The sequence below is a fragment of the Capsella rubella genome, unplaced genomic scaffold, assembly GCF_000375325.1.
Source record: "Capsella rubella cultivar Monte Gargano unplaced genomic scaffold, Caprub1_0 scaffold_8, whole genome shotgun sequence".
In the NCBI taxonomy this organism is placed as follows: Eukaryota; Viridiplantae; Streptophyta; class Magnoliopsida; order Brassicales; family Brassicaceae; genus Capsella; species Capsella rubella.
Window position 1 is genome coordinate 11,726,506 of NW_006238916.1, and position 21,987 is coordinate 11,748,492.

General features: G+C 33.5%; 6 protein-coding genes across 6 annotated transcripts; 5 read left to right on the forward strand and 1 right to left on the reverse strand.

The window, feature by feature from the left end:
* Positions 1-334: 334 nt before the first annotated feature.
* LOC17875684 lies at positions 335-771 on the forward strand. The gene has a single exon (XM_006279658.2). The coding sequence runs from the start codon at positions 434-436 to the stop codon at positions 641-643; it is 210 nt and encodes a 69-aa protein (XP_006279720.1). The 5' UTR covers positions 335-433; the 3' UTR covers positions 644-771.
* A 191-nt stretch (positions 772-962) lies between these two features.
* On the forward strand, positions 963-2,848 carry LOC17877027 (gamma carbonic anhydrase-like 1, mitochondrial). Its single transcript, XM_006280841.2, has 2 exons — positions 963-1,421; positions 2,194-2,848. The coding sequence occupies exons 1-2, from the start codon at positions 1,040-1,042 to the stop codon at positions 2,568-2,570; spliced, it is 759 nt and encodes a 252-aa protein (XP_006280903.2). The 5' UTR covers positions 963-1,039; the 3' UTR covers positions 2,571-2,848.
* A 1,862-nt stretch (positions 2,849-4,710) lies between these two features.
* Positions 4,711-5,073, forward strand: LOC17874981. The gene has a single exon (XM_006282175.1). It carries the CDS (start codon positions 4,711-4,713, stop codon positions 5,071-5,073), a length of 363 nt encoding a protein of 120 aa, XP_006282237.1.
* Positions 5,074-6,477: 1,404 nt separating this feature from the next.
* LOC111829079 (extensin-like) lies at positions 6,478-7,190 on the forward strand. The gene is made up of 2 exons (XM_023777770.1): positions 6,478-6,659; positions 6,846-7,190. Exons 1-2 carry the CDS (start codon positions 6,617-6,619, stop codon positions 7,184-7,186), a joined length of 384 nt encoding a protein of 127 aa, XP_023633538.1. The 5' UTR covers positions 6,478-6,616; the 3' UTR covers positions 7,187-7,190.
* A 49-nt stretch (positions 7,191-7,239) lies between these two features.
* Positions 7,240-10,309, reverse strand: LOC17877062 (F-box/LRR-repeat protein At5g63520). The gene is made up of 10 exons (XM_023777769.1): positions 10,043-10,309; positions 9,633-9,737; positions 9,418-9,510; positions 9,209-9,331; positions 8,860-8,961; positions 8,730-8,769; positions 8,376-8,531; positions 8,002-8,189; positions 7,813-7,934; positions 7,240-7,733 (listed from the first exon to the last, which is right to left on the reverse strand). The coding sequence occupies exons 1-10, from the start codon at positions 10,265-10,267 to the stop codon at positions 7,337-7,339; spliced, it is 1,551 nt and encodes a 516-aa protein (XP_023633537.1). The 5' UTR covers positions 10,268-10,309; the 3' UTR covers positions 7,240-7,336.
* Positions 10,310-14,938: 4,629 nt separating this feature from the next.
* Positions 14,939-17,933, forward strand: LOC17876011 (heavy metal-associated isoprenylated plant protein 7). The gene is made up of 5 exons (XM_006280621.2): positions 14,939-15,081; positions 15,194-15,485; positions 16,002-16,204; positions 16,559-16,649; positions 17,287-17,933. The coding sequence occupies exons 1-5, from the start codon at positions 15,073-15,075 to the stop codon at positions 17,781-17,783; spliced, it is 1,092 nt and encodes a 363-aa protein (XP_006280683.2). The 5' UTR covers positions 14,939-15,072; the 3' UTR covers positions 17,784-17,933.
* The last annotated feature ends 4,054 nt before the right edge of the window (positions 17,934-21,987 follow it).

Genomic DNA, 21,987 nt, shown 5'->3' on the forward strand with positions numbered 1-21,987 from the left:
TAAGTGATCGTCTCAACAATTTTGACCCAAAAAAAATGAATGTCCCAACAATTTTGACCCAAAAAAAAAGAAAGAGAAAAATAATTAATGTCACAACAATTAAATCAAAGCTTTATGAAATAGCATGTTGGGCCGAAAACTCAAAGCCCATACATACTAAAGACCTCCTCACCTATAAGATTCACGTTGTTCGAAATAGTTTCCCCCAAAATAAATTAATAACTATTTAAAACTAAAGTATGTCCACGTGGATATCACCAATTGGTTCACCAGACCATTAGCTTTCACATCCCACGAGAAGCTTCGTCTCTAAACAAAAAACCAAAAAAACTCCAGCTCCTTCCCCACTCTCTCTCTCTCTCTCTCTCTCTCTCTTCAAATTTGTGCGTTCTAATCTCTCTCTCTCTCTAGAAGACTAGAACAAGAAGAAGTTATGGCGGATTGGGGGCCAGTGTTGATCGCCGTGATCCTCTTCGTGGTTCTATCGCCGGGACTACTTTTCCAGATTCCGGCGGGAGGTCGAGTTGTCGAATTCGGGAATATGCAGACCAGTGGCGCGTCTATTCTTGTTCACGCCATCATCTTCTTTGGTCTCATCACTATCTTCACAATCGCCATTAACGTCCACATCTATTCCGGTTAAACTGTGTAGCCAGAACAAAACCGGTTCTGTTTTTGTTATTTTGATTGTAAGATCTCTGGATTTGTTTGTAACATTTTCGGTTTTGTGAATATAATCAAAAATTTCTTATTCTATTTTTACTTTTTGGATCTTGTATGCATCAATTTGGTTGTGATCTGGTTTAGTTTAGTTCTTGGTTCTTAGTTTTTCAAGTGCTACTTGACAATAAATCATAATTACTAAAATTAAGCTGATAAGGCTTATTAAAACGACAACGTTTGCTTTTTATTATTGGGCTTATATTGGCCCATTAAAAACCCCAATTTGTATCTCGTTCAATTTCAGCTGAATCTTTCGACGACCACTCTCTCTCTTTCTCTCTTTGCAAATCCTCCAAGAAATCCAGAATCCATAGCAATGGCGACTTCAATAGCTCGATTTTCTCGGAGAGGAGTAACTACTAACCTGATCCGTCGCTGCTTCGCTGCGGAAGCTGCGTTGGCTACAAAGACAGAAGTGCCTAAACCGCAATTGACGGTGTCGCCGTCGCCGGATCGGGTGAAGTGGGACTACAGAGGCCAACGACAGATCATTCCTTTGGGACAGTGGCTTCCGAAGGTAGCCGTTGACGCCTACGTTGCACCAAATGTTGTGTTGGCCGGTCAAGTCACAGTCTGGGACGGCTCGTCTGTTTGGAACGGTGCCGTTTTGCGCGGCGATCTCAACAAAATCACCGTCGGATTCTGCTCGAATGTACAGGAACGGTGTGTTGTTCATGCCGCGTGGTCCTCCCCAACTGGTTAGTGCTCTCTTCTCTCCATTTTTTCGAAATTTGTGTTCTGATTATCTAATTTCTGGTATGGAATCAAGACAATGTTGATTGGGATTTAGGGTTTTCTTATCGTCCCTTTTCAGTTATCAAATGCTTATAAAAAGGGTGTCAAAAACTTAGACGAGTATGTGCGTAAATGCGTAGTGCTTTAGGTAATTAGTGCTACAGAAAATCAATAAACTCACTAAAGATTGAGCTCAATATCAAGAATTGAATAGATTAGCACGGTAGATACTACAAAAAACTCATCTTGTGTAGCACTAAGAAGTTTCCTGGCAAAAAAATTTGGAAACAATGTCTCGGTAAAGGGTTTTTAAGTTATTGAGAGAACTCTGCAATGTTTCAGTTCTCTGGTTACTCGTGACTGGAATTGGGATATTATGATGATTAAGCTTTATCACATGGATGTGAGCTTGGTTTTGATTATATGATGATTAAGCTGTATCGCATGGATGTGAGCTTGTGTTTGCTCCAAGGTTGAAGCAAGGTTCTATATCAAAGTTTTACTTAGAGAGACCATCCTTGTTTTACCTGGCTTAGCAGCACTATGACAGTATCTATTCAATAATGTTTCTGGTCACATTGATGAAAGTTCTTTTTTATCTTTTTAAGGCTAGAGTATGTCTTGGTTTTGCTTTACAAATTGCACCAAATCTTGACTCTTTTCTGCAGTTCTTACCTGTGATATGATGAACTACAAATTTTGATTCTAGGTTTACTGTCTACTTTAAATTTTCAGGATTACCAGCAGCGACAATTATCGACAGGTACGTGACAGTGGGTGCATACAGTCTTCTGAGATCATGTACCATCGAACCAGAGTGCATCATCGGGCAGCACTCAATACTAATGGAAGGATCTCTGGTTGAGACCCGATCAATCCTGGAAGCGGGATCAGTTGTGCCGCCAGGAAGAAGGATCCCATCAGGTGAACTATGGGGAGGCAATCCAGCAAGATTCATTAGAACCCTAACCAACGAAGAAACCCTAGAGATCCCAAAACTCGCTGTGGCCATCAACCACTTAAGCGGAGATTACTTCTCTGAGTTCCTGCCTTACTCAACTGTCTACTTAGAGGTAGAGAAGTTCAAGAAGTCCCTTGGAATCGCCGTCTAGAAGCTTTGTCTTTTTGGGGTTTCAATTTCGTGTGCTTATCTATCATATCATGAGGTCTCTCTGTCTGCATATTGCAATAAGTAGCTGAAGAACATCAAAACAAGTCCGGCTCTATTTCTTTTTGGTTCTCAAATGTTTGTCTCGTCGTTTTTGGGTTCTTTGTAAAATTCCATTTAAAACTGATTTTGGCTGGATATTGTCTGAATGATAATGACGAAGACTTCTGGTTTTGTTGTATGTGAGCAAAACAAATAAATAAACTAAATTGTTTTTCGTTATTTGGGGTTAGATCATTGCAACTTGAAAGGATCAAAGGAACATTGTGTAGTTTACTTGAAGCTATCGTTTTACCTTGAGTTTGACAGAATGAAGAACTTAATAGGTCAAACTGAACACAATTTACTCAACATGGGTTACTTTCTAACATCTTTAAAATTCTTCTACCGTTGGTGATATAGTTTATAAACATATAACTCGTGTCTAATTAATAACGTAAATTATCACCCTCTTTGTTCTCACTCTATAAATTCCAAGATTCTTCACATAACCAAATCATCCCCAAGCATCAAAGTGAAAAGAAACAAGAGAAAACAAAAAGAAAGAGATAAGATTTTTGATTAGAGAGATGGAAAGCAAAGCAAGAGCCATTGCCTCCGTGGTCCTAGCTGTAGTCTTATGTGCCTTGGTTTTGATCACTCCAGGAGCAGTAGCTCATGATCAGCAACCACCACGACCAAAATCTCCACCGAGTTATTCTCCTATCGATTTAGGGAAATGTTGGTCATCCCTCTTCAACGTCCATGGATGTGTACTCGAGCTATACAAATCAGTTTTCACTGGAAAATTTGGAAATGTAGGAGTCGCATGTTGCAAGGCATATTCGACCATTGATGCTAACTGTTGGCCTCATATGTTTCCGTTGAACCCCTTCTTTCCCCCTCTTATTAAAGACAATTGTGCACATATCGTTCCCAATTTGCCTGCACACAAGTGAGAATTCGACAAGAAAGTGGACCATTATTCATCATTTAGCTTTAAATTCTATTGAAACTCTTGTTATTCATGTTCTAATAAGTCTTATGTCGAATGCAATACGTTTATATATATATATATATATATATATATATATATAGAATCTATTTATTGAGCTAGCTTTTTTCTTGGGACAAAGTAACTCTATCTTCAACATACAAACTTCGATTACCATAATAATAATAAATTAAACGTGACAAAGTGAAATTTATACTTCATTGCAATAGCACTAGAGTTTATAACCAACGTACATGTGATGGAGAAGTTTATGAAGTTGATTAGAGAGCCAACTACATATAATTTACGTTCGAATTAATTAATTTGACTCAACTGACTATATTGGACGTAAAATTTACTGATCAATCTGCAATTGTTATCACTTGAAAATTAGGTTACTTTTTTTTTAGTAATATTGGCATTATCATTACTTTCCAGGGAAAATATGTTTGCCTCGCAATGTTTTATTATGATCTACATACTATCAGCTAGCTCATAAGAAATTCACTTTTAGACTTGGTCTCGCTAACTTAACCTTATGTAACAAATATGATTGAGTAGTAATTAACAAAACTAAAAATATGAAATAATGATACAAATTGCTAGGATATTCTATCCACCACCTAAACTTGGACCTCGTCTAGCTAGCTACCATAACCGGGTTTGGAAGTAAACTCCTAAACCAGAAAGAGGTTACTTAAGTGTGTTTATAACTTTAATTAAAGGAAAGCTTAAAACAAAAGTAGAGTAACTGATTCATACTACAAATCTAATTAATCAGTAACTAGTTGAATACTTGAATTAGTTCCACGTTTCAAAACTGAAACAAGAACATACATTATACTACATGTCAGTCAAAACTCAATTTACTCATCAACTTTATTTTCATGTCAGATAATTTAACTCATTAATTAAATCCAAACATGAGTTACATTTTGAAACGCAACTTAATAAGTGATTTTGTAACTCGTCTATTTGTTTAATAACAACTTGTTTCAAGATCCTATAAATTCTAAGTTTCTTCGTATATCCAAATTCATCAAAGCATATAAAAAAGTCTAAAGCAAACAACAACAACAACAAAAAAGTCTTAAAAAGGAGTAATAAGAAAATGGGAAGCAAAACCATTGTCTCAATGATCTTAGTTGTATGCCTTTGTGCTGCAACTTTTGTCACTCAAGGAGCAGCTCAAGTGAAACTCCCTCCACTGAGTCCTGGGCTCTTCCCTCCCGGTTCACCTATTGATCTGGTAAAATGTTGGACGTCTCTTTTCAACGTTGAAGGATGTGTGCTTCAGATCTCCAAATCAATTTTCTCTGGCAAGTTTGAAAACGTCGAAGGTGCATGTTGCAAAGCGTTTTCGACCGTGGATGCAAACTGTTGGCCTCATATGTTTCCGTTAAACCCATTCTTCCCACCTCTCCTCAAGGACAACTGTGCACGCATCAACTCTAACTCACCCACACACACTTGATAACAAGAATAGTTCTTAATTAGTCTCTACACTTAACTGTTAGCAGATCAAAGTATAATAAGTGTTCATGTTTTTTTTTGCTGGCGAAGTGTGAGGTCATATCTTTAGAGAACTCTCTATGTAATGTAACAGGTTTTTCTCAATAAAGCATTTAAAATTTATCTTATTATTATAATTAACCCTTATATGAATATGGCCTGGTCACAAATTAATTACTAGTATAAGTGTATAACCAAGTGAACGTGGCTCTATACGGGGAAAAGAAAGGAAAACATTGAGAATTGTTTTATCCAATCCATGATCAAGAGTTTAGTTTGCAATCCCTCTTTCTTGGAAGTATATTATAAAAACAACGTTACTAAGGATATGTAATTACATTTAAATGTCGTTACAAATATAGGTTTTTCAGAAGAGATTAATTGTGATGAAGGAGAAAATTGTCAAATACTAATTTATTTAATTTATTAAAATTATAAAGCGAAAATATATTATTTTAAAAAAATGAATTAGCAATCAAAATTAACATATAAGATTTGATATCTAGTTAATGATATTAATTTTTTATTAATCAATATACTTCACTTTTCATTTTTATATGATTATATTTTTGTGAAAATAAGACAATCCAGTCATTCATATATTAATACAAATGTATATTTTTATGCATATGCCATGATTTGAATTTTGTAAAACGAATATAAATTGTTTATTTTATACTTGTAACGGGTCAAAAATTCAATTTTGAGTAATATATATTAATATTCAAAACAAAAATGTATTCATCAAAAATTTTGATTAAGTAATGGGTCAAGATTTGAATACTTATATTTAGTTTCATAATTATTTTTTTAATGTATAACTTTATATACTACAATAAACTATATAATCTTTTAATTTGGAAAATTTTAAAATAGCTTAACTTGATAAATTAAGAAAATATCATACAAATTTTATATCAAAAAAATAATAATTAAAAATCCTTTTTTTTTAACCAGACATATTGAAATATTTATTGCATGCGACGAGTTAACTGTAAAGTATTAGATGATAAAATGATTTAGAATCATATAACAGACGATAAAAATAACTAAAAGTATAAATAAAATCATAAGACATAAATTAATATAACAAGTCAAAACTTTATTTTAAAATATAACTAAATAAAATAAAATATAACCCAGGCATGGATACTAATCTAGTTATGTTTAAAACGGAAGTAAATAAAAAAAAAATAACAAAAAATGGAAGTCTTATTATTTTTAAAGAAACAAATATACCAGAGATTAGTCAAAGATGAAATGACGAGGTTAAAAGGTAAGAATACGTGTGTTTCCGCAGAAAAAAGAAAACAAAAAGGTAAGAATATGCGTTGACCAAAAAAATGGCTATAACATAATCGGTAATTCAACGTAACAGTAGAGGTAAGTCGGTAACTCCCTCTATATATACAAAAAAAAGGAGATCATCACTTACAATCTAAACACTTTGTAAGCAAGTGACTTAGTGACAACAACAACAACAAAAACTTGAGCTTACAAGAAAAATGACTCTCAAGCTTGTCTTCTTGGCTGCCTTCATTGCACTTTGTATGCATTTCTCTTTCGTTTTCTTTTATTACTTTTGAATTTTCCTTTCAAGTAATCATACATCTCTCATCATCATTTTTTTTTCTTCACACTCAACGCCATTGTAAGATCATCCTTGTAATGTGTTGAGACTTGAGAGTTTGGTCATCTAAATGTTTTTGAAATTGTTGTTTTTGTTTTGTTAAGGTTTTTCTTTAAGTGTTGCGAGAGAGATGCCTAAGGATGTAACGGTGCCCTCGGAGCCTTCTCATGGTCCCCCGTCGCAACCTGGTTATGGGCGGTGGCCGTCGCAGCCTCGTCATGGGCTGCCTGGTCATGGGCAGATGCCGTCGAAGCCTGTTCATGGGCGGTCACCGTCACAGCCTGGCCATGGGCAAGTGCCGTCGCAGCCTGGTCATGTCCATCTACCGGTGCTGCCTGGTCATGGACGGCCGTCACCACCACCACTGGATGATACGACAGAGATGTCCAAGGAGAAAATGAAGGTGCCGCCTTGTTATGTGTCGCCTCCACCACCAATGATGTAAAAGAATCGACTATAGTAAAATGATTCTTCATATGTCTTCCAGGCCGAACATTGTGCCTTCTTAAATTTTTTTAATCTATGACTTGAAATAAAATAGTTCTTTAGTTAACTTATTAATCTCTTAATAACCAAAAACAAACAGACACCTTAACTAAGAGGTATACGAGACAATAAGATATACGGAACTATAAACGTGAAGACACCTTCTGATGCTCACTTCTTTCTTTTCCTCTCCATCCTCTACAAATAAGCTGCGTCCGATTTCACCGTTGCAGAATATACCGCCAAACGGTAACTCCGGGAAATTCTCCAAAAACGGTGTGCAATCTGCGTTTTGACGACCAAAGAAGGAGTCACCGCGTCTGCTACCAACGAAAGCAAAACCTCCAACGACTTCCGGCTTATTCGGCTTAGACTGGAGATTTCTAAGCTGAGAAGAAACAGCATTTAGTGATGCTTCAGCCACTTTGAGATCAGGGAGGTATACTTGGAAATAGTCACCGGTTTTGATTTCAGCACCATTGACTAAAAGATCCTGCTCATCAGCTCTGAGTAAACAAAAAAAAAAAAACACTTAGATGGGTCAAAAAGGAACTGATTCATGTTATGGAACCTGTGAATCTTTACCCAGTCACTTGATGGAATACAAGTGAGGCCATGATCTTTGGCTTCTCCTCCAAACCAATTGAATATTTTCTTCGTTTTATTACTCCAAGATATGGATCATTCTCCCAGATCTGGTTTCCTAACTGTAATTTCAAGTCAGTTTAGTAACCAAATTTTAGAATAAATAAAAAATTGGATTCAGATGCTTACAAAATCATTTATGTCATCTAAAATTTGGTCGCCATTAAGAACCTCTGCTTCTCCTCCTCTTTTTGCAGTCAGAAGCGTAGAAGGACATCTAGGGCGACGACTAACACGGACATTAGCCGCCTTGTACCTCAGATCAACTGATGACATTGCTCTTGATATTGCAGCGTCAAACTGAATTCTTCCGGCCTCTGCTTCATTTAGTTCAGCAAATTCATAAAGACTTGGGTAAAATTGAAAGACAAGATTTCAAGTCCAAAACACATAATAAGCAAAGCATGAAAGAAATATGCTGAAATATATAACCAAGCAAAAGTAAAGATAAATTGATGTAGCGTAGTTTTTAAGCAGATAATATAAAAACCGCAGAAACTTACGAGTGGGTCTGTGTCTGTCTCTTGCAAAGACTAAACCTGCGAAAACTCTGCTATCATCTTTGTGTAACTGAACATTTCTTGGTTCATTACCACGTTTATGTAGAAACTCGCAAGTTTGATCACCCACAATAATAGTTTCTGCAGGCATGGCATAATCTGCAATGCAAACAAGTTTTCAAGCACAGTAATTTCTATATTACCACAATGGTTGGTTGTTCTCATTTACAGAGTCTAGCCAGAGCAAAAGAAGTGAAGAAAGGAGGTAGACAACCAACAAACCAACACAGAAGAATGATATGTTTCACTTTTCATGAAGTAATATTGAAACGATGTACCATAAGGCAGTCCACATACCCAGTTTTTGAAGAATAGGTTCTGTGGCATGAGTATCCTCCTACAAATTCACCAACCGAGCATGAAGAAAAAAGAAAATAGCCATGAAACTGAATAAAACCCACAAGTATAACAGAAAAGTATAATTCACCCCAAAGAGTATAAGACAGGCTGGTGCAGCATGACCTGAAACTACGGATACATAATTTCTGATATCCATCACAAAATTTTCTCCGATTTCAGCTTCTAATTCCTGCAATATAAATATTCAAAATCTCAGTCTACCTATTAACATGTCCACTAAACAAGATGTTCACTTAATTGTAATTTTTGTTTAATATGTGAGACTATGACCTTTTTTATTTGCTTCTTGTAAGCAAATGAAGCAAATTCATTGAAGACAACAAATAATTTAGCCAGCGAACAAGCTCATTGAAGAAAATAAGAGTTTAGAAAAACCAGGAGAAAGTTATCTTGTTTAGAACAATTAAAAATATTACCCCTTTTGCTTGAATTGCAGGAATAACGTCGACTTTCATTCCTGGTAAGTATCCAATCGTCAACAGTATAGCGAAATTTGCAACAACGGACAAGCCATCATCAGTTGTGACATGATGTTTAACCTGTAAAAGTGATAGAAGGTGAACATAAGCTAAAAAAATTAGGAAATAAAAACGCACAATACAAAATGGTAAGAAAACAATAAAACCTCTCCAGCATTGTCATTGCATGCTTCCTTTCCTAAGATTCCAGCAACAACGGATACAATAATAGGAACCCTTGATCCCACTCTTTCAGTTATCTACATCCATGCGCATTACGAACAACATTAGAACGAGTGCAAAGCAATCATAATTGGACCTTTTACCCCATTACTCTTTTGAAATGATACAACAGAGGTGTAATGCAAAGAAGGAACCACACCAGTGTCAACGTTTCTTCCATGTTCCCACATGTAATGTTTGCGATCACAAAATGTGGTCGAATTGGCTCAGACAAAACCTTATCAAGCACTTCTTCACCAGCTCTCTGTTTACCAAATTAAAACGCGTCAGTATTTGATAAAGAGCACATACTAGACATTAAAAGCAAAAAAATCAGCGACCCTCCCTCAGCTTCATGCTGGCTCTATAAGGAAGAAATCTCATATTTATATTTGATATTGTAACTTTTCAATACACTTGATCCCATTGCACTTTCTAACATTCGAATTAAACCTTGTGACGAGCTCTAAGAACTACAATGAAGAGAAGTTTGAATTTTTCCAATGTGAAAAAACCAAAATTTAAATGAAAACATAAAACTAAGAAGAAGAAGAAGAAGAAGAAACTTACAGTTTGGTTAGGATTACGTGAGAAAGCAGAGACCATTTTGGGGCGAGAGAGGATTCGATTGCAGAGGCTGTTCCAGGATCGGTTAACACAGGAAGCGAAAGCAAACGATTTCGCCGGCAACCTCAAGAGAATGTTATGAAGAAGGTCATCGTTTATGGAAGCGATTAAAACCATATCAGCAATGACTATCTTCTTCTTCGATTTCTCACTCGTTCCCTTTATCATCTCCTTCGTTGAGACAACACTTCCGCCAACAGAGATGCTAAAAAAAAAAACTTCCTCCGGCCGTCCGGCGAATATATTTGGGCTTTTTTGAATAAAATTGAATTGGGCTTTCACAAAAAGGCCCAATATCTTCTTTTTGGATAAAAAAATGCCCAATATCTAAAAGAAATAGTTCAAATTTATTTTTTAGTTCACTGATAAACGAAACAAATTGAGTTCACTCTTCAGTGAGAAAAGCAAAGCACACGTAAATTAAGACTTTAGCTAAAACAATTTCATATCGATAACTCTCAGCTAAAAAAGATGAGTAGTTTTATGTTAATTAGACAGGCTTGTATAAGTTATAGTTTTTCACTCTTTTTGCCTTTTTTTTCTTTCTTTTCTTTTTGAAGGTTATCATTCATCAAAGTACCTTTACAATAAAGAACATGTATAATCATAATTTTAAACTGGATCCGAGTATCTGGACACTGAATGAGTTCTCTCTAGATATGACCTTGTATATTTTGGATCTCTATGCCTTTTAAGTTTTACCTAAATGATTTTCTATAGTACGTCAAAAAAATATATATTCAGCTATCAAAGTAAAGCGAAATGAAACAAGTTTTACATTACATAAATCGTTTACTGGTTCACTCAAAACATCATACATATTCCAGTCCTTTTAATGGGTCTATATATATCTATAGTCTCTATAATGTTTGTGAATTGTGAAATTGTAATTGGAAAATTGTTTAAGACATATACATTGACAAAAGTCAAAACAAAAGAAAAGAAGAAACCCACAAAACTTGAGATAAGAAATCTTATCTTTTAATGTGTCACACACTGTACTTGTTTTGGATATACATTACAGACACAAAGTATCTTCTTCTTTCTTTGGTTCATATTATCTCTAGTTTTATTTTCTTTTCCCTGAAATAACGAAGAATCTTTTTTCCAGTCTCAACATTTGTTTCATTAATGTATGTGTTACTGAATTTTAATTGTATTTTGTAAAATTATGTATTGAATATTATAAATCTAAAAGGTGTTATGAAAAAAGCAACCGCCCTTGTTGGTACATGTTGGATGGTAGTATTTCATTTGTACAAGTCTCCGCTGACTTCGTTATGCTGTAAAGTAAAAAAAAAACAAAAAACAAAAGATCACGTGTAAAAATGTGTCATATGCTAACGTTCAGTTTATTCTGCATCATCACCTTCACCAATATATTAAGCAAAATTGTTTGAGTTTTCTTTGTTTTAGTTTGGTTATTGAACTCCAACATACATTCTCATTCATGTTTTGAGAAAATTGGTTAATTGCTTGATAATATATATATACCACTAGAGATTTCACTTCTATTACAAAATATTACTTATATTGTAGAGGTTGAAAAGTAATGTGGTTCTTTTTTTATCACATCACAAAATCATATATATATCAAGCAAGCATTTTTTTTTTTTTTACGTTCGTTCGTACTTATTTGACTCGTGAGTAGAGTTTTTTTTTTTTCCTTGATAGTGATTAGTGAGTAATAATAGGCATTTTAACAAAAGTTTTGAACTTTCAATGTTTTCGACATAATGTTTGAAAGTTATTAATCGACAAGTGGTTGCCATATAGTAAGGAACTAAGAGGTGTAACATATAACAAACGACACTATCTTTAAGACCAAAGAAACATTTCTTTATCGCATTCGAAAGAGAACTTAAGTGGAGACTATGTAAAACACATGTATGAGAGTACAATCATGAATCAACAGTAAGACAACATTTTCTTTTCTTTTGGTGGTAAAAATTTTAAACCATATCTACAATTTCTATATATAGTAAAGAAAACCAATCAATATTTTATCTACAGGCAAAAGAGTGATCATTTTATAACGGTAAAAAAAAAAGTTAATGGTGGACAATGAAATTTATATAACGCCAAGCCAACAACAAAACTTACACCGTTAAGTTCGAGGAGGTGGGCAACGCAAGAATGATGTGGAAGGAGGAGGAAAAGAACAAAGGCCCAACAGAAACGGCCGTTACGTCATTATTACTGATGACGTGTCGTCGTCAACCCTTGGATTCGATTGTCTCTCTCTCTCTCTGTTACAAAAGCATTTAAAGTTTTTACCAGATCCATCATCATTTATTATATCACACACACCACTGACCATTTTAAAGGAGACAAAAACAAATTTATGAAAATATTGTAACACCAGAACTATATATAATACCATATTGTATTATTCCTTTAGTATTTTCTTTCATCAAACCGGATATTTTTTCAAAATATACGAGTATCTGTATACCGGTTCTAGTCGTACCAATTGGCTCTGTTGTTTTGTTTTTTTCTACTTCGCCTCACTTGTATATAAATAAGTTTTTTTCAGTCTTGAGTTTTTTTTTTTTTAACTATCAAATGTATATTTTTGAAATTTTCAACAATTTTTGGTCGAGTACATGGTGAATACTTCATTCTATGATTATCAAATACTAAAGCTGTAAAGTAGTTTAATTTTATATCTTAAAAATAACCCAGTGTCACGTTTTGTTGATGAGCTTTCGATTCTTAGTATTTACCAAAAATAAACTTGTCAGATAAATTAATACAGTATATAATATTCTTTTACGACTGTGTTTAGGTGTGACTATAGTTTGTCAGCTACTTATAACTCACCATTTTTTTACCTTTTCTTACCGTTACCAGTAAAATTATTTACTAATTTGAAAATAGTCGTAGCATATCATGACTTCACAGAACATTAGCATTTTGCGTCATTGTTTCAAAACTCTACGACTATCAAGTGTTATTCTCTCTAAAATTTCATGTGCTCTGTGATTTATAGATGTTATAATTAATTAGTAGATTATAGAAGAAAATAAAAAAATACAAATAAAGCGTATATATGTAATTGTTCTGTATTCGTACTCGTTTTATTTATAACATGCAAAGTCGAGAAAAAGAGAGAAGAATCCAAGTCGGCAAAGTCCATGTGTAAGCCTTGGGAATACAAATACTTGTCCCACAGTGCGATCCAAAGTTCCTGCTCCACACGTGTGGAGTCCTACTCGGCGCCACGTCAGTATTCATTGCATGGGAGGGCATAAATTTTTGAGGTGGTGATATGATCTGATAAATTTATAATTATCATTTCGATAGCTTGGAGAAGTTACTCGAGTCGAGGTTTCACCGTCAAAATTTGTGGACCTAATTAGTAAGAGTTTCATCTACCACTAGTGTAGTTGTTAGTGTCTCACTCATTTTGGAGATCAATGACCAAACTTCTAGATCACTATACTTATTTAAGTAAATGGCGGACTAGATTATAGTTTCGAATTCTGATTAAAACAACATAGATTAATTACACTTGGTTCATCCAAACGAATGTTGTAATTATGATTAGGTATTTGCTTCAAACGAAAAATACTACATTTCATTAACTTTAGTTTGACCAAGATAACCAATTAACTCTCATCGCTTACTCTTATGTAACAGAAATTTACTTTTAGTTGCTCATTTCGAAACGCATTAAAGTACTATTTTATGTTTAAGAAAAGTTTTCCATATGCTTAAAGTACATACTGTGCATAGCTAATTTGTATACAAAAAAAAAGCAAAATTACAGTAACATATCCTAGACTAGTTTGAAGTTGAACCATATGTTTGAAGTAGTTCAGTATATATACAATACAAAACAGTATATATACGTATATTATATAGTATATACTATAATATATGTGCATAAAAAGATGTGCTCTATGAATGAGGGGAAAATGTGAAATTATGTCACCATTGTTGTTCTTCCCTTTTGAGGGTGAAATATTAAAAAACAGACGCTCGTTGGCTCTCGTTGGTTCCTTTAGGTTTTAGCCATAGCATTAGGCCCATAGGTATTAGTTGTTATCAAGAATGCCGTGTTCACTTCATCATGATCATCTCATGTTTAATAACAACACGCATTTTTATTCCACCAATCAATTGATATATGTTTTTTTAATCTTTTTTTATTCGAAAAATAGAGTTAAAAAATCGTGCAGGAACTTGTAATTAGTGAGTCACCATTGCTGCTGTTATTTGTATTTACATTAGATAAATCATAGATGTAACATTATATTGGTCATCTTACCTTTACGTTTAATTTACTTTACATTGGTTAAAACGTAATAATACGAAGTTATATATTTCATATGAAAGTTCAACAAGAACAAGTAGTAGTATTCATTAAGGTTAGGTTATTTTGATCCATTTTTATTTGTGACTGAAAACTTGCAATGATATTCTTAAATCAAAACTTTTGTTTCTTAAGAAGGTTCGTTATATTTTCATTCGTTTTTCACAATGGTAACGTTCGAGTTGAATAAATCATTAATATTTTACACAAATTACAACTGGGGACAAACGGAAAATACATGATTGGTTGGACAATCCATTAACTGTCAATCTCGAGAATTAGAAATTGTGCTTTGACAGTTTTAACTATATATATAGAAACACAAATAGCGTGAGTATTAGGTATATTTTTGACTGTTAAACTACTAAACGAAATAATTAAATTTAAAAGTATACTAAAACACAAAACAAAAAAATAATTAGTTAAATAATATTAGATTCACGTATAAGTCATGTTAAAAAGGGGATAAAACAAAATAATTTACATTTCTTTTCAGATCTTGAGGTCCACAGTTCCACTTTCGTACCAACACCCCAAGTGGTTCTTTAGAGAGAGAGGGCGTGAGTGAGAGATTTATAAGCCTCTCTTTGGGTGCATTACACCATCTTTTTTTTTGTTTGTGAACATAGAAACACTCAAACCTCAAAAACAAAATATGGGAGAGGTTCAAGAAAATCTCAAACTCTTATATTTCATCTTTTCAAATCTCCATAAACAATAACAGCTTAATTGTTCTGATTTATATTTTTTATTTTTTTTTGGTTTTGGGTTTACAGGAAGAGAAGAAACCAGAAGCAGCAGAGGAGAAGAAAATGGAAGAGAAGAAACCAGAAGAGGAGAAAAAAGAAGGAGGAGAAGAGAAGAAAGTGGAGGCTGAGAAAAAAGGAGATGACTCTGACAAGAAACCTCAAGAAGGAGAACCTAACAAAGATTCCAAAGAAGATGCTCCTCCGGCGGCGCCTGAGGCTCCAGCACCGCCTCCTCCTCCGCAAGAGGTCGTCCTTAAGGTTTACATGCACTGTGAAGGATGTGCTAGAAAAGTCCGCCGCTCCCTCAAAGGCTTCCAAGGTATCTCTATCTATCTATAAAATACATACTGTATACATGAAAATATATAAATATATTCATTACATACTATTTTTTCGTTCGTATATATATATATATTTTATTGCATTTTGAAACATAAAACATTTCGTTTTCCATAGAATAATTTCGGGAAAATCCAAATATTTTTTATTTCGTAATTTTTTCTTTCAACAAATAAATCATGAGTTGATCTCGAATGATTTTTGTAGAATTAGTACAAACTTTTCAGATTATAAACATAAGTCACTTATTTTAACTATATCTTGATTCTGTCAACTATAGTTTTTTTTGGTTAAATTCGTATCTAAAGTATAGTTAATATTCGTTATACAGTTTGTGTGTAGGACCACATAAACTTTGAGTTCTGATAGTTTATACAAATTAAGTAAAAAGAAAACATATTAGAAATTATGTTATTGGGTTTTTATAAGCTGATGATATAACTTGTATATAAAATAGAATTGATTTTGGGTTTTTTGGTTTAATTGTTTTCATTAGGAGTGGAAGATGTGATGACTGATTGTAAAACGGGGAAAGTGGTGGTGAAAGGTGAGAAAGCTGATCCACTGAAAGTATTAGCTAGAGTTCAGAGGAAGACCCACCGTCAAGTTGAGCTTATATCTCCGATCCCTCCACCGTCTCCGCCGCCGGAGAAGAAAGCAGAGGAGGAGAAACCTATAGTGGAAGAGAAGAAAGTTGAGGTAACCTTTTTTTTAGTCTCAAGGCTTTCAATTTCTGTATTGTCAAAAGCATATTTATTTTTTTGTTTGTTTCATAAATTGGACATACAACTTTTTGGATATTCATTTGTTCTCTTTATCCTTTTTTTAATTTGTTTTTGGGGTTGGATTAATTTATTTATTTTCAATTATAAGGGGAATATTCTCTTTTCAGTGATTTCACATGGGGGTGTATTGGTAGGATTTTGTATAACTTTTTTTTTTACTTTGATGGGGTTTATGAAATAAAAATAGAATTCCTAAATTATTTTATGTAAGTGGGATTTGGGTTAAGTTGTCATTTTTATTTAATGTTCCGGCGTAATTTGTGATCAGCCTCCGGTAGTGGTGACGGTGGTTCTTAAGGTTCACATGCACTGCGAAGCTTGTGCGACGGAGATCAAGAAACGGATCATGAGAATGAAAGGTTCGTTTTTCTTATTGTTTTGTATTTTTGTTGTTTTAGAATTCCATAAGCAATATATATAATCTTTAGAACTGGATTAGAAAAATAAATCGTATGTCGAAAAATAAAAAATGTATATTGTTTAAAATTTAGTTTATTTTGTTCTTTCTTTTCTGAGAAGCGCAACTTGTTATTCTTTTTCAAGGAAATTTACTAACAAAGGTAACCATTATAATGAAATCAAATTAAAGTATATTTTGGATTGTAGTATGTTTTATTTTCTCTGTCCAATTTATTATCGGTAGATAAAACGTTTCAGTATATTGCAAAATGATATATGCACTTCTTTACTTCTTTTCACCAAACTTTAACCCTATTATCTTTTGGTAGTTGCATAGAATTTGGTCCATACAATTTCAAATCAAAGATGATATTGCTTCGACTTTAAAACAAACACACACACACACACGTGTTATCTATTCAGAATTATCTTATTTTGTTGACAGCATATATATATATGCATATGAATGAGTACATATGATTTTGTTCCAATTATTCATAGTGGGGTCAGTGTGTGTATTTGGTCCTTCATTTTGATGTATATATAATTTTAAAAAATTTCTTATAAAGTTTTTGTTTGAAATAAATAAATTATTAGGAGTGGAATCTGCTGAATCCGACTTGAAGGGTTCTCAAGTGTCTGTGAAAGGAGTGTTTGAACCACAAAAGCTGGTAGAATACGTTTATAAGCGGACTGGAAAACATGCAGCGATAATGAAAATCGACCCACCGCCTCCACCGCCGCCAGAAGAGGCAGCAGCGGAAGCAGAGAAGAAGGAAGAAGGAAAGGGAGAAAGCGGTGGGGGAGAAGCCAAAGGCGAAGAAGGGAAGGACGAAAAGGCCAAGGCTGACGAAGAAAAGAAAGAAGCGGATGGCGGCGGTAAAGAAGAAGGCAAAGCGGCAGAGAGCGGTGGAGGCGGCGAAAACGGTGGGGAGGGTGAAAAAATTGTGGAGGTGAGGAAGATAGAGAATCCTTATTACTACTACTATTACCAGCCGCCGCGCGTGGCGGTTCCGCCTATGGAAATGCCGCCGCACGCTTATCCGCCTCAATTATTCAGCGACGAGAATCCAAACGCATGTACCGTTATGTAACAAAAGAAAAACGCAAACGCTATATAAATGGGTATAATGGATGGGGAGAATATTTTGAACAATTTTGATGATGTGGGTTCTCATGGCCTTTGCTGTCTCTCTTTACCATGTGGTTTTCTTATTATTTAATGTCTCTGTGCAGCTCTTTTACTTTTAAAAGTGTAATTTACATTAAAAACAACTCCCGAACTGTGAGTTTTTTTTAATGGCTATATATAACTTTAAATCAGCAATAAAATGAATAAATTTAACAGTAGTTTATATCATAATTAAATTTCGTTTTATTATGGATGCATATGCTAATAATTTTATCGATTTTATTTAGAAGCTAAAAAATTAATCTGAATTAAATGGAATTTTTGTTGACCAGCACCATATTAGATGCGATCATATCCCCCACCCATGTTGAGTGTTGCATATTAAATATGGCTAGTAAAAAGTTAGCCTACATTATTCACATACTTGTAAGTTGTAAGTCACAATCTAACTGCAGTCTTTGTTTGGCAATAACTAGGCAAAAATCTAAAATGCATTACCAGAGTAGTACTGTTCATCAATGTAGCATAAGTACTCCACTCCAATTAGATTGAAGCCAATAAAAGTTTTTGTACATTGGTTAGCTACTAGACATAAGAAGTTGGGGAAGAACAGTAGTAATGTTTGGTCTCTTTATCTCTAAAAAGTGGGTTATATGTAACCTTAATAGTGTAACCTAGTATAAACCCCTTTCTACATTTTTCCCCTATAAAAAGCATAAAAATAAATAAACGTTATTAATAGTTAGGTGAAACACTATTTTCTTGCTGCTACACAAAATGGTTGGTCCATTTATTTATTGAATTGAATTGAATAAAAAGTTTTAAGAAAAAAACGAAAATGCTGCCTTATCTTTAAAAACATGTCATTGGTGTTTGTCAATCGTGTTATGATTATTTCATTTTATTTATTTATTTTGGTTATAAAGTAGATTTATGATTATTCCTTCTGAATTAATCTTGTGTCCATCATGTGGTGTTAGAAAATTTAATGGTGGCACGTAGTATCATCAATCAATCACCTAATATTATTTTAATCAAAGAATCCTATGTTTTCATTAATTATAACAAGATACTGCAAATTACTAAACTACAAACAATTCAGTAAGATAAGATAAATACAGGTTATAAAATTTTTAAAACTACAAAATCTAATAACACTGTTTTGGTTTACCACTGTATCTAGTAGGTCTGATTTTATTTTTGGAAATTTCAGTAAAAAATAATTAAAAAAATTATTTACTGACTGACAATACAGTTCTGTGAACACACAGACACACATGAAATCTAGTGGCTACCAAGTCGCCGCGCGTAAATGACACGTGCAAAGAGGTGGTGACGTCTTAGGCATCGTAAGCGGAATAACGAAGAAGAACATTCTATTCCCGGCGGACGTAGTAGTCGTCGTAGACTCCGGTAATCACACGCGCCTTAGGGTATATCACGTGGAGCGTGAATGTAAAGAAAAAAAACGAGCCGTGATGTGACGGTGTTAACACGTAGAGCCCACGTGATGGGTCCGTGCCATCTCTGAGGACGTACAGTTTTTTTTTTTTTTTTGATGAGAGAGAGAGAGAGAGAGAGCCCACGTGACCCGCCACCACTTCCTCTATTCCTGTGCTTTCGTACTCAACTTTTGTCGCTTCTTTTTATTTTTCGACTCACCGTTTTTTATTTTTGTAATTCTCTTTTTTTTTTTTTGTATATACTAATCTATTTACTCGATTCGTCTTCGAAACCAACAAAACAGACCATAAAAAAAAGTATATTACGCTTTTTTTTTGTTTACTAGCAAAGTTAATTTAATAAAAAAAATTAACTATCCCTGTTTTTTTTTTTTTGTGCAGTGAAGTATAATATTCTCTCTCTTATAGAGCAAATTATATTCCATGAAAACGGTAAAATATACAAAAGGGAATTAATTGAGTGGGGGAGTTATTATCCAATGATGACCAAAATGCTGTAATAATATCCAATGTCGGTAGCTCAAATTTATTTTTCTTAAAGGAAGCTATCAAGTTGAAATGTGTGCGGTAAAATTAACTTATTGGTCTGTGTAAGCAAAAACACATCTATAGACATCAAATCAAAACGTATTTTGAATTATTCACAAAAAGTTATCGTGAATGATTCTAATGGTACTTATCTATATCATAATCAAGTATAACCATTTGTTAACTAATAACTATATGTATTTGTTTTTCTAGTTTCAGATATTCGTAGTGACTTGGTAATTCTCTTTTACAACGTTATCTTACAAGGTTCACTCAACGTTATCTTAAAAGTTTTATTTTAGAAAAAAAAGAAGAAGTGTCGAGTTTATTTTCTTCTAAGGGGAAAAAGAAGAAAAAACGTTGGATGGGTTATAGCATTTATTAATTTTGTTGGTCTTCTTTTTATTTCTTCTTTCTGTTAACCTTTGGGACCATACCTTCAACAATGCCGTAATCATGTTGACACGTAGAGACACACATTACAATATACGTTACTACAAGTAACGTTCTTGTTTGCATGTACTCTTATACGTATAAACGTATACATGAACTAATAGTTTTACGTCTACGTAACCTAAGCATTTGTAACAAACCAAATGGCCGGCCACCAAGACAATATGTTTCGGTTATTTTCTTTACCAACACTTGTTGCAATAAAGATCATAATGATATCATCGTCTTTGTCAAACTATTACAGGTTGTAATTTGGGGAAAAAAAAAGTACTTTGGTTTATTAAACAAATTCGTTTCGATCTCCAGATCCAAATAAATTATACAGACAAAAAAAAAAGTGAGTTACAATTTACATTTTTTTTTGTTTCGGTTGTAAGAGAGAAAAAAGAAATGATAATAACAACGTTGTTATCATATTGAGACACTTGACCGGTTTCCAATAAACTAGTTTAGGTTTGATTGCGACCGTACCGTATTTGAATCGACCATTTAACCTAATCACTAAAAGTGTTTGGGTCCATCAACATCTTTTATATATATATATATATATATATATATATATATACTTAATAACCTGAATTTCATACAACTCTCTAGAAATATATATACTAGTTGATAGATCAATCCCTATTACCAATAATTTGTTTCAATTATCTTTCGACTTTTTAAGTTTGTCGCAAAGCGCTAAACAAATGATAATATTCTCCTTTCATTGTCATGTCATACGTATACTGATTTATCTTCAATTTATAATATTTTGTATCATTCTTCTTTCCTCAATTTATCTTTACTTGTTTTGGCAACGATTCAGTTGTTATTTGGATTTTTGGAATTCTTTATCTCTATTTTTGTGAGAAAGCAAACTAAATTATACGAGCCATTCAACTCCACGAATCATAAGATCCGCACCATACTAAAGACTTTAATCGACGATATAGACGATAGGCTTTTTATTATATATAGAACCAACTCAGATTGGGTGTTATATATTAATTACGCCAACCTTAGATCTTAACTTCTAAACGTCTCACATTTTTGAGATTCAGAGTAACAATCATATAAATATAACGAAAAAAATAAAGACGTTTGAAAGTTATCAGTACAATATTTTCTTGGAGTCCACTCTCTTTGTATATTTAAAACACATTAACAAACACGATTTGTTTCTTATACACTACGGTTTCTTACTTTCTTTTCCTTTTGTATTTGGTTTTTACGTATACAAACTTCAAATGAGTTTTGATAAATAAAAATTGAATAGATAATTCGAAGGATGTCGGCCCATAATATATAGAAGATGATGCTGCTACAACTGTTTTTGGTTAAAAAGTCGTACTGGTTAACGAGTTCCATATGTGAATACTAATAAACACAGAACTAGTGTTGGCTGCTCATCAATAATGAAGAAATGTGTAGGTCTTGTGACAGAAGAAAACAAATCATGCCGTAAATTTATCTGTCGAAAAATGATAACCTGATTTTTATCAAGATCATTTTCTTGAGATTATAATTTAGATATGAGCCAAATTAATCGTTAGATCAATCATTAAAAAAATACTTTTAAAAGAAAGTAAACTTTTCTAAGAAAAGATGAAATGTCTTTAAATCCCATCGACCACTTAGTGGGTGTAAAGGCAAAAGAAGCATAGATGGATGGATGAAGATGACCTAATATTATTGTGTGCTACGATGTAGCATGTAGGCATTGCACTTATAGTGGCT